This window comes from Perca flavescens, chromosome 3 (genome assembly GCF_004354835.1).
Source record: "Perca flavescens isolate YP-PL-M2 chromosome 3, PFLA_1.0, whole genome shotgun sequence".
Classification (NCBI taxonomy): Eukaryota; Metazoa; Chordata; class Actinopteri; order Perciformes; family Percidae; genus Perca; species Perca flavescens.
The window spans coordinates 99,440-112,627 of record NC_041333.1 but is presented as its reverse complement, the minus strand read 5'-3'; the positions used below and the strand labels follow the sequence as shown (position 1 = coordinate 112,627).

The following is a 13,188-nucleotide window of genomic DNA, read 5'->3' as shown; positions in this document are numbered from 1 at the left end:
GCAGTATAAGAAATAAAACATTAAAGAGCAGTTATAGAATGTCATACAGTGTCATCAATGCAACTTCAGTATAACAAATGAACAGTTATTTAAAGAAAGGCAACATCAAAAAGATAGGTCTTTAGCTGTGATTTAAAAGAAATGAGAGTTGCTGCGGACCTGCCGTTTTCTGGGAGTTTGTTCCAGATATGTGGAGCGTAAAAACTGAATGCTGCGTCCCCGTTTAGTTCTGACTCTGGGGACAACAAGTAGACGACCAACCACACCTGAGAGGTCGGATGTGATCCACTTTCTTGGTCTTAGTGAGGACTCGAACAGCAGTGTTCTGAATCAGCTGCAGCTGTCTGATTGATTTTTTAGGGAGATCTGTAAAGACACTGTTACAGTAGTCAAGTCTACTGAAGATAAAAGCATGGAGCTGAGACATAAGTACTTTAACCCTTAATATATTTTTAAGGTGGTAATAGGCTGACTTTGTAATTCACACACTCACTAACTTCACACCTGATGAAGACGTTGGAGCGACTCTTCCTCAGCCTCCTCAGACCTCAGGTACAACATGCCCAGGACCGGCTGCAGTTTGCGTACCAGCCAGATGTTGGTGTGGAGGATGCCATCCTCTACATGCTACACCGAGTCCACTCCCATCTGGATAAGGGAAGCAGCACAGTGAGGATCCTTTTCTTGGACTTCTCCAGTGCCTTCAATACCATCCAGCCCCCTATACTTCAGGACAAACTCTGACAAGGCACAACTCGGAGCTGTGTCACATACAGAAGTACGCCGATGACACAGCCATCGTTGGGTGTATCAGGGGTGACAGAGAGGAGGAGTATTGGAGTCTGGTGGGGGATTTTGCTCTCTGGTGTCACACTAACTGCCTACAGCTCAACACCTCTAAGACGAAGGAGCTGGTCATTAACTTTGGGAGGTCCAGACCAAGACTGCAACCAATCCTGCTAGAGGGAGCTGAGGTGGAGGCTGTGCAATCCTACAAATACCTCGGGCTGTGGCTGGATAATAAACTGGACTGGACAACACACACCAGCCACCTGTACAGAAAGACACAAAGCAGGTTGTACTTCCTGAGGAGACTGCGGTCTTTCAACATCTGCAGCAAACTGCTGTTGATGTTTTACCAATCTGTGGTTACCAGCGTCCTCTTCTACACTGTGGTGTGCTGGGGGGGCAGCATAGCCAAGAAGGACACCTCCAGGCTGGATAAACTGATCAGGCGGGCCGGCTCTGTGGTCAGCATGAAGCTGGATTCACTGATGACGGTGGCAGAGAGGAGGACACTGGACATTACTGACAATGCCAGCCACCCCCCCACACCGTCATCAGCAACCAGAGGAGCCCGTTCAGTGGAAGGCTGCTCCTTCCCAAGTGGAGGACCAACAGACTCAAGAACTCCTTTGTCCCTCATGCCATCATACTCTACAACTCCTCACTCGGGGGGAGGAGGAAATAGGGTAGAGAGGACAGAACAGAACACTGTACAATAAATAAATTATTAATAATCTACTCACATACATACCTGGACACTCTAACTGCTCTTAACTAGAGATGGTCCGATACCATTTTTTGCTTCCCGATACCGATTCTGATACCTGAACTTGCATATCGGCCGATACCGAGTACCGATCCGATACCAGTGTGTCATATATTTTATTATGTTTTAACAACTGTACACTACTATCCCTGTATGGATGTGATATGATTTCTATCTTTGTTGTCGGTCTGGCTCAGGTTAAACTCTTTGTGAAACATGAACAAACACAGAACTTTCTTTTATTCTCCAGTTTGACAGTCAGTTATAACGTAAAAAGAACATAAATAAACTACTTTAACGTAGATTTTCTTTAGGGCTTTATTACGTGGTATCGGATTGGTGCATAAACTCCAGTACTTCCCGATACCGATACCAGAGTTTAAGACAGTATCGGAGCCAATACCGATACTGGTATCGGTATCGGACCATCTCTACTCTTAACTGCTAATTTATGCTAAATGTCATTTATTTATTAACTGTATAATAACACAATACCATACACAGTCCTATATATCTATCTTTATTTATCTGTAGTTTATTGTTGTTTTACTGTTTGTTTATTTTTGTAAAAAATATTTAGCTAAAAGTTTATTGTTATTCTTATACTGTATTTTTTCTATCTTTTTTATATTTAAAGTGTTTTTGTAAGATGCTAAAATCTGCTGCTGGAAATCTAATTTCCTTGCGGGAGTCATCCCAAAGGGATCAATAAAGAGAAGTCTAAGTCTAAGTCTAATTGTCTTAATGTGGCTGTTAAAATGCAGGTCTGAGTCCATGACTACACCCAGATTTCTGGCTTTGTCTGTTGTTTTTAACATTGTCATTTGAAGCTGAGCGCTGACTTTTAATCGTTCCTCTTTTGCTCCAAAAACAACCACCTCAGTTTTTTCGTCATTTAATTTAAAAAAATTCTGGCACATCCAGTCATTAATTTTTTCAATGCACTTAGTCAGTTGTTGTATTGGACTATAGTCCCCTGGCGATAAATTTGTGTGTCATCTGCATAACTATGGTGGCTTATTTTATTGTTTTCCATAATCTGAGCCGGTGGAAGCATGTAGATGTTAAACAGGAGAGGCCCCAGAACTGAGCCTCAGGGAACTCTGCACGTCATATTTGTATGCTCAGATGTGTAATTCCCTATAGACACAAAGTAGTCCCTATTCTGTAAATAAGACTCAAACTACTTTAGTACTGAGCCAGAAAGGCCAACCCAGTTTTCCAATCGGTCTAGTAATATGTCATGGTCGATGGTATCAAATGCAGCACTGAGATCAAGTAATACTAAGACTGAGATTTTGCCACTATCTGTGTTTAAGTGGATGTCGTTAAAGACTTTAACAAGAGATGTCTCAGTGCTGTGGTGTGGTCGAAAACCTGACTGGAAGGCATCAAAACTGTTGTTTAGTGACAAGAAAAGGTTGAATTGTTGAGAAACCATTTTTTTCAACGATTTTACTTATAAATGGAAGGTTTGATATCGGCCTATTTTTTATGGTTAATCATATGGAATTGGGTCATATTGGAATTTGTTTTGCCTGGACACTGTGACAACACAAACTCTGTACTCGATATGGAAGCACTGACTGTCTAATTTTCAGAATTTTGTCTTTGAAGAAAGTGGTAAAATCATTGCAGGCCTCGGTGGATACAAATTCAGATGCTACTGGTACTGGAGGGTTTGTTAACCTATCGACAGTAGTACAGTAGACAGTAGTAAACATAGCACGTGAATTATTATTGTTTTTGGCAATAATGTCCGAAAAGAAGGACCGCCTAGCATTCCTCAGTTCCAAATTATAAATGCAATGGGAAGTCTCTCTTTATAAGTGTTGTAGTGGTAGTTTTTCGCCACCTGCGTTCTGCTTTTCGACACTCTTTTTTCTGTTCTTACCAGTATGACATTTCTCCATGGAGATCTTTTCTTACCAGAGAGAGCTTTGACCTTAGTGGGAGCAATAGCATCAATAACATTTGTAATTTTACAATTGAAATTGTCTACAAGCTCAGTGACTGAGACCCCTGAGAGGGTGGGTTTGGAGGAGAAAAGCTGAATGAATGATTCACTGGTGTTTTCAGTGATATACCGTTTTCTGATAACCTTTGTTTGGACACTTTTGTGCATAGAGCTATTGCCATTAAAGAAAACACAACAATGATCAGAGAGAGCAGCATCAGTCACCACAACCTTGTGGTTCAAATGTTCAAACCCTTCGAGATAATCAAGTCCAGACTGTGCCCCTTGTTGTGTGTAGGCTCCGTCACATGCTGAGTCAGTCCATAGTTCGCAAAAATACAACACAGTTCTTTGGTCCCTCTATCCTGGGGTTGTGTCTTCCTCTTGTTTTGTTTGTGTTGATTTATCTTGTCTTGTGTCCTTGGCCGAGGGAGTAGATGTGTGGTGCAGAAAGTAAAGTAGGCTAGAAGTGAACAGCTTTACTCCTGACTTGTTAAGGGAAAGTCCATCTGTTTTAAAAAGATGTCTGCAGTCCCAGAAAATGTTAAAATTGTCAATGAACTGCAGAGAATGGTCAGTACATGCAGTTGAGAGCGATCTGGTCAGTGCCAACAGTCTGCTGAATCTCTCAGCTCCTCCTCTGACTGGTGGTATAGGGCCACTGATAAACACCTTCGCATTTAGGGAGCTGACTGTGTTCAGCAGATTCATAAAGTCACGATTCAGCACTTCAGACTCTTGCTTTACAACATCATTTGACCCTATGTGCAGTATAATGTTCTTCACAGTTGGGTGTGCTGCTATGATATCTGGGATTCTTTGGGCCAGGTCAGACACCATGTCTTTGGGAAAACAGAGTATTTTGGTGTTTTTACTGCTTTTGATATCTTTTACAGCAGAGTCACCCACAATCAGAGTTTGAGGCCCAGTCATTAGCTTTCCCTGTAGCTTTTTACTTTTAGAATTGCTCTCAGTCCTTAGGCCGGTTACACACTGCACGCGTCGCGCAAGCGTGTCAGCCGCGTGGCGTGTCCGTTTATATTTCGGCTCCCATGGTAACAGGTTAGAGCTTACACACTGCCGGCGTGAGACGCGCGGCTCGAGACGCACCTGAGACGCGTGCCTGCTAGAAATAGAACCGACGCCTATTTTTTCACGCGAGACGCGAGCGTGTTGGAAGCGTTTCCAGTCAAAATAGAATAGGAAAATATGTTTATATGTCATTTAGACACGAATGCATATTAATAAATGACATCTTGATGTTTGAAAGTCTAGGTTTTGACATCAATGTAGATATAAATGTGATACAAAATTTCAGAGAAAATATTTTCAAATGTTGCACTGGTCATACAGAACGAAATATTCTGTAACATATTTTGCAGTCAATACTGCCGATGTTGTCTTGCTTTAATCAAATCAGTAGGCTATATATAAGGGTAGTAGGATAGGCTACAATAACAACGTGAGTGACGGTCCAACATCAGATAGGCTGTATAGGCTCTTTACAGCTACACAGACAGCCCACTACCCATTTTTCAGAGTTTGAATCTGTCTGCACTATGTCCCGAGATCAGCCCTCCGATGAGATGCAATCTAAGTCATGTCCAGACCCTGGACCCCTGCAGCAGAGGAGCATATCTGTTATCCACCTGCACACTCAGTTGTTGGGGAGGCATTTTAATTTTCCCTTTTGCAGTTGTCCACGGCTGTGTCCTACTAAGTACAGGGGTTGAAGAGGCACTCTGCCTGGATGATAATGCAGGCCAGCCGGTCGTATCACAAATCGCAGGGTGCTGTGCTCTGCCCGTTAGTCGTCCTCCCATTTCCCAGGAAAATTATTTACTCTTAGGCTTTGCACCAAAAGAGTTCCAGGGAGGACTACCACTTGTTGATTTATTACCCGTTCCACAGCCCTCCTGTTTGTTTGTAGTCTTGCTGGTGCTAGTTAGCCGTGTGTTAGCATGCTTTTGTTCATTGTTTTGGGTCACTGGTAAAGTGGTGTCATTTCCACATGATCCGTTCACTTCCACATTTACTTCTAACCGGTCAATTTTGGTTTCCAGAACTGCAATCTTCTGAAGGAGTTTGTAGTAGTCTTCCATGGAGAAGGAAGGCATCTTGCTGCTAATTAGCTTAAGCTACAGTCACTTTAGGACAGGCTAGGCCACGCTCACGCAGTAAAATGTTGAAATATGGCAATAGCCTACTATGTCTACAAAAAATGTATAGTCCAATGATTTATAAGTATCCAGAGCCGTTGCACATAGCTTCTCTCAGAGGGAAAGCAAGATTATCAGCAGAAATATGCAAGCAGAGGCAGGAGCAAGCAGCAAAGCATCTGCACTGTTAGGAAGTCAGAACTTGACTTGAACTGACACAGGGAGACACAACAGGAACAAAATGATCTGACACAAGACAACGGGAACACAGAGGCTAAATACAAGAGGTAACGAGCAAAAAAGGGACAGGTGATACAGCAGGTAAAAAACATCAGGGCGGGGCAGGACAATCAGACAGGCGGGAAAACACAGGAAGTAAAACTAGACAAGACAAGACAGAAAACCAGACTACCAAAATAAAACAGGAAACAGAAACCTACACAAAAGCAGAATATATAAATCCAGGATAACTGATAAAGCGAGGCTTGACCTAGTCTAATCTGTGCATCCTGGCTTGGTGCATTTCACGAAGGCCAAGCCAGGCTGAGGAGGAGAGACTAGGTTGAAAAAGGCTGAAGTAATTCAGATAGATGCGCGTCCACGACTTTCCTCAAAAGACTGCAAGGTCGATCACAGATTTACTGATGCCAAAATGGAGAATACGCATTGAACATACTTTATACAGAGTGAGCAGCAGCTTCTTGTGGAAGTATGATGACATGAAATTTGTATAAAAAGGAAAGAAACACGGCCGCTGTAATGAAACAGCGAGAGAAAGCGTAGCAAACGATCACGGACCGACTGAATGCGTAAGTAGCCTAAATATATCCATTTACTGACCACTGCTCTGAATTGATTGTCATAATCATACCATTCAAGGATTAGGCTACTAATCATTTGCACACATTAACAGTTGTACTCTTTTCCTTAAAAGTAAGCAGAAGATAATGTTACTCACGAAATTTACCATGAAGATCAATTTTCTACAACGCTATAGAATATGATGCGTAAATATCGCTTTCACTTTGTTCCTCCCTCTCTCTCATGGGCTAAAATATAAATGTCCTAAGTAGGGTTGGGAATCGAGAACCAATTCCTACTTGGAATCGTTTCAAAAATTACGATTCCATCGGAATCGTTTCTTTATTGGAATCGTTTGGAGGATTTGGTTTCAAATCTGATCATGGGTTCCAGATTTAACATGCGCAAGTTTTGGTTTCTGAGGCAGCCAGGCGCTTAAAATAAAATAATAAAATAATAATAAAATAAATAAAACTGTAAATGTAATTTATGCATCTCTGGTATCCACTTAAAAAACATAGTTAGATAGTGATTCATTGTAAAAGTGTCTAACCTGAAATGTAAATTGTGAAACTAACACAAGTGAATTCATAATTACCTTAAAATACTACAGTGGTGGAAAAACCTGCATTAGTTTCTGGCCTGGCAGACATGGAGGGGTTCAGTGAAAAGCTTTTCTGCTGCAGGTGGGTGCACCACAGGGTTCCTGTCAGGAGCTGTGTGAGGTTAAGATGTAATAAGTTGATTTATAGAACAGAAGATTAATAAGAGTGGTTGTTTTGAAATTATTTGAATTGAAATCAGTTAACTCGAAGCAGTGCTTGCCAGGTTTCAAACAGTGTCTTAACAGTGGCTGCAACCTGACAAAGTGATATGAGTGTGATAGGTCATTTGCAGAGAGATCCATTATAATTAATTGTAACTTGTGTTTACTGTAATTTACAATGTATCATCTGTTCGCTGGTAGCTGTGTCAACTACACAATTGTCCATGTTTGTCTTTCTAGCTTCTCTCTCGAATCCTCAATTATCTGCTTCCATTTGTGATTACAATGTTCTGTGGGCGTTTGGGAAATGAAGTTATGGCTGGCTATGGATTAGCTTCTGCTGTAGGTGGTCATCTTTACGCTCCACATCCTTGTGGAGGCTAGCATAAGGAAATGGCAGGAGTTGTTATTTCAAGGAAGAAATTATTACAACTATAAACTCTGCAAGATAGCTATTACAATTGTCTCACAAGCCTGACAAATTAATTAATGTAAAGAACATTTACTCGCATGAGTCATAGAAATATTGCTTACATCAGAGTCCCAAAGTGCACGTCAGACTCATTCAAATATGTTTCATTTTCATTCCAGTTCATAAATATTACCACTGCAGCTACAGGATGTGGTCTGGCACTGGCATGCAATACTTTGGTGTGTCAGGTTCGCCTTCTTTTCTCAATTTTACTAACTCCAGATCCCAACTGTTCATTACACCCTTTTCTAAAATGATTAACATGGTCTGTGCTGTTGTGCAGATATTTGGTGGTAAGAACCTGCTGGTGGGAGTGATCCTTCAGTGGGGCATCATCATCCTGCTGTTGTTCTGTCTGCCCTGCTGGTCTCTGCTCATTAATGCCCAGGCCGTCCTGTTATGCCTGGGCCGGGACCCTGAGGTGGCCAGGTAACTAACAGCACCAAACTTGCATCTAGAACTCAGAGCCTCTATGATTTTCAGTCAGAACTCGAGACCTCATCCTCTCAACTGTAATTTTTTGTCTATTTAAAAAAATATGTTTCTACATCAGCTCCACGTGTCTTATCTGCAGAACCAGGTGGACTAATGTCCTGTGCACAGTTCTTTTATTTCAGAAAATCAACACGTCTTAATTAATGTAATTGCTGAGGGCAAAGGTATACTTGGTACTCAACACATACCTGGTGTTTGTGTACTCAGGGTATAATACTGCTACAAATGTACACTGCTGCCATGGCAAACATAGCAAACGTGATGACGAACTACATCTTTCTTTACTGGCTGGATCTGGGTGTTAGGTCAGTTTACTCACACCTCTTCTAAATCTGATTGAAACTATAACACACAATGATATATCAACATGTCTGTGTGCATGTCTTACAGCGGATCTGCAGCAGCCAACACTCTGTCTCAGATTTACATCTGCACTTTTCTGTTTGCTTACATTTGGTGGAAGAAGCTCCATGTAAAGACATTGGGAGGTGAGGGATTTAATATTCATGGTTATTCTATGCTTTCATGTATCACTCTGCTCAGCCTCCATTTTTTAAGACTACAAAGATAAGTTTCTCTCTCCCCCTGCAGGCTGGTCTGTAGAATCACTGCAGGAGTGGGGCTCCTATACGAAACTGGCCATTCCCAGTACATTAATGAAGTGCTTTGAGTGGTGGGTTTATGAGTTTGGTGGATTCTTTGCAGGTAATCCAAATATATTTTCAAAATGACATTGAATCTATTCTTATAGACTTAAACAATGAGCAGTACAGAACTATGTTATTTAAGATAATTGTTTTTATCAAACCACCATGTGATATGAACTTTATGTATGATATGAAAGAAGAACACCTTTGTCTCTGATGATCAGGAATGCTGAGTGAAGATGAGCTGGCAGCCCAACATGCTGTGATGATGGTGGCTTTCATAACATACATGGTACTAACTACAAGTCAGAGCATTACATTCTCACTTTTAAAAACTTTACCTAGACATTATTGAACTTGGTGTTTGTTCACCTTGAGTCAGTTTACTCTCAGGAGCCAACTTGTTTTAATACTTTTTCTTAATTCTATAGTTCCCTCTTGGTATTCAAGCTGCAGCATGTGCCCGAGTGGGTAATGCTCTCGGTGCAGGAGACACTGCCAGGGCGATCCTCACCAGCAAGATGTCATTAGCGCTTGCAGGTCAGTTATAAACATGTTCTGTTGTTTTAGCTTATATTAACATATCAGCATTTGATTTCTTCAAAATGTTCACAGCCCCTCTCTTCCAGGTAGCATTGCAGTTGTTGAAGGTATTGTGCTTGGCGCTACTAAATCAGTGATTGGCTTCATCTTCACCTCTGATGGGTGAGTCTCTACAGCTGCATTCACATAACTGTACATTGTACACAATCCCAATCCTTATTATCATTTAAGGACAAGCATAGGTCTGGTCTCCCATTTGATGAATGTTTACTGTTTCATTCAGTTCTTTAATGCTCTTGTGGTGAGTCTAACAGCCAGTAAAACATATTTGCAGTATGATGCCAAAATCAAGTCTTAAAAGTCAAATATGAAATATGTTTTTCCCCATCCTAATTTGTGTCCATAGGCGTCTTCTTGGGCACGGGCCAACAGAAGATACCAGCTGTGGCCAATTTCATTGGATACTACTGCATAGGACTTTCACTGAGCGTTACTTTGTTGCAAAACTGAGAGTTTTGGGTAATTATATAAAGTGACAATGTTTTGTTATTTTTTAAAGACAAATAAATGGCTGCAGAGGAAGAGCAGGTTATTGTTATTATAAGTGAAGCCTGCTGTGCCCTTGACAGACTATTTTGTCTTTTCTCCACAGGTTTTTGGCTGGACTGCTAATTTCTGTCTTCTTACAATCCATCTTCTACATCATTGTCATCTTTAATCTCAACTGGAAGAGAGTAACCGAGGAGGTACGCTGCTAGCTAATCCGACGGGATCATGCAAGGCTTCAGCTGTTCAGATATAACAGCAGAATTTGTTTTATTTCTACAGCATCAGCTCCTGAGACAAATCCGACACATTTTAAAAGCTATTTCTTATATGTATGAATAAGAAGATATTGACAGTTGGGTTTTTGTATCTGCTTGTTTGCAGGCTGTGAAATGAGCTCTGGTAACGACACCAACAACATTATTAAGCACAGTTGCCCTGTCAGACAACCAGACAGAAAGTGGCCTGTTATTCTTTACACTTACAACCTAAATGGCTTTTCATTTTACACTGTTATCAATATACTTTTCTATGTTGTTTTCTGTGTAATAATTTCCAGTGGACATTTGAGTTAAAAAAAACAATTATCTGACAACTTTCCTTCTAGGTTTTACCGTGCTTGTTCTCCATACCACTCAACAAAATAAAGTAATATAACATTTTTCCCTGCTGCTACTACCGGCAGTAAGACGAGTGCTTAGGGACGTCTACAAATTACAACACTGAAAAGATATACAACAAAAATATTTATTAATTTAACTGTTTTTTAAAGTGAGTGCTCTAGTATAACTAGCAGTATACAACTTATAATTGAGGTAAGTTTGGAGACATTACCTTGTTTAATCATGAAATTAATAAATATTTTTGTTGTATCTCTTTTCGGTGTTGTAATTTGTAGACGTCCCTAAGCGCTTGTCTTACTGCCGGCAGCAGCAGAGAGCAGAACCCAACAGGCAAGTGTTTTTTACATTTACATAAACTTCTGGTGTACTTACAAACTTTCCAATCCATCGTTTTATGAGTGCATAACCTATTTGTACTACTGTAGAAGTTTGGTATCATTTCGGGCATTATTAGTGGGGTACGAGATACAAACGTGGATCCATTAGCGCCTGCATTAAGCTATTCAGCTGATCACGCTAACTCGTCCAATGTTAGACCCAGCTGAAAAAGCTTCTGCGGGGGTGTTTGACTCGAGGTCATGATGCAAAGTACCCTAGGGTGAAATTACTCCAAACCATCACTTTAAATGGGAGTATGAAAACTATCCCATTCTTCCTCTCTGTCCCTTTACTCCAATCTAGAGCAAGATGAATAAATAATCAGCCTTTTTCCACTCATTACTGTTTGTCACTACCAGTTTGTCAAAGTTGCTTGTTCTAAGCCTGTAATCCTGTAGAACCTGTAAGTCTGCCTCAGTTTTAACCCTCGCCTGTTAGCTTATGTATCTTCTCCATTTAATTACTGAACATCCACCTGCATCTGTCTGTAAACCAACATTTAGCCTTGCTTACAATAAACTATTATCAAGGTCCCAGGTTACCGGGAGTTATACACAAGTTCATACAAAATACGGGTGGGTTTACTGTTTGTTAAGGGTTGCTTTCCCAATTTTCGATGTACATGTCAAGCACTAAATGAAAAACTGAAAAAATCATCAATCTCTAAACCCAGACTTTATTTCTGTTATATTTCTAGCCAATAAATTCGATGTTAGACAAGTCCAAAATATGTAAAAGGGATGAATTATTAAATCGTCTCCATACATGTCCATAGTCTGATCTGCCATTTTGTAAATGATTTTGGAGTGAAAGAAAATCTGTTCATTGAATTATTGACCAGGAGAACATTCTTGCTTTTAATCATCCATCTAAGTCATTTCTTTCACAATGTGCGTTGTTTCAGCTGGCCTTGGCTTAATTCCAGGTCAGCTGTGACCACAGCAAACATTTCTGTCCTTTCCAACCTCCTGAAGAGCAACTAAGACAAGACCATGAGAGAAAAGACAGATACTCCAGCAAAGGACCTGCATTGGCATCTCATCCTGCAGACATGGAGGGGTTCAGTGAAAAGCTTTTCTGCTGCAGGTGGTTGCGCCACAGGGTTCCCCTGGCCCACAGAGAGGAACTGTACCACATCCTGAAGATGACAGGGCCTCTGGTAAGGACTGGCACTGTGTACATATCATGCTCTGTCTGTCAGGAGCTGTGTGAGGTTAAGGTGTAATAAGTTGATTTATAAAACGGAAGATTAATAAGAGTGGTTGTTTTGAAATGACAGGAAAAATCATTGTGTCTGAGTTTTAGAAGCAGAAATCAGTTGACTCGAAGCAGTGCTTGCCAGGTTTCCAACAGTGTCTTAACAGTGGCTGCAACCTGACAAAGTGATATGAGTGTCATAGAGAGAGCTCATTTGCAGAGAGAGCTATTATAATTAATTGTTGTTTACTGTAATTTACAATGTATCATCTGTTCGCGGGTAGCTGTATCAACTGCACAACTGTCCATGTTTGTCTTTCTAGCTGCTCTCTCGAATCCTAAATTATCTGCTTCCATTTGTGGTTACAATGTTCTGTGGGCGATTGGGAAATGAAGTTATGGCTGGCTATGGATTAGCTTCTGCTGTAAGTGGTCATCTTTATGCTGAAAATGGCATGTGGCAATGTATTTTCAAGGAAGAAAATTATAACGTTAGCAAGATAGATTTTACAATTGTCTCACAGGTCTGATAATTATATCAAGATTAAGTACATTTACTCTTGTGTAATAGAAATATTGCTTACATCAGAGTCCTCAAGTGTACATCAGACTCATTCAAGTATGTTTCATTTTCTTTTCAGACCATTAATATTACCACTGCAGCTACAGGATGTGGTCTGGCACTGGCATGCGATACTTTGGTGTCTCAGGTTTGAAAACCCCTTCTGATATGATGATATAATACATTGGAATTATTCAATAACCCCTCCTGTTTATTAATGTGCTTTCTAAAATGTGAATTATGATGTGCAGACATTTGGTGGTAAGAACCTGCTGCGGGTGGGAGTGATCCTTCAGCGGGGCATCATCATCCTGCTGTTGTTCTGTCTGCCCTGCTGGGCTCTGCTCATTAATGCCCAGGCCGTCCTGTTATGCCTGGGCCAGGACCCTGAGGTGGCCAGGTAACTAACCAAACTCGATAACAAATCACTTGAAATCTCGAGGCCTCATCTTCTTCACTTTGCCAAACACCATCTTTGCATTACAATCAT

At 40.8% G+C, this 13,188-nt stretch overlaps 1 protein-coding gene and 1 pseudogene across 1 annotated transcript in view; both read left to right on the top strand.

Moving 5' to 3' along the window:
* Positions 1 to 507: 507 nt before the first annotated feature.
* Positions 508 to 11,996, top strand: LOC114551926 (multidrug and toxin extrusion protein 1-like; annotated as a pseudogene).
* Positions 11,991 to 13,188, top strand: part of LOC114551910 (multidrug and toxin extrusion protein 1) — a 10,664-nt gene continuing 9,466 nt past the window's right edge. The window contains exons 1-4 of the mRNA XM_028572734.1: positions 11,991 to 12,098; positions 12,460 to 12,561; positions 12,778 to 12,846; positions 12,950 to 13,098. Coding sequence (XP_028428535.1) covers positions 11,991 to 12,098; positions 12,460 to 12,561; positions 12,778 to 12,846; positions 12,950 to 13,098 — 428 coding nt within the window. The remainder of the gene's footprint in view (positions 12,099 to 12,459; positions 12,562 to 12,777; positions 12,847 to 12,949; positions 13,099 to 13,188) is intronic.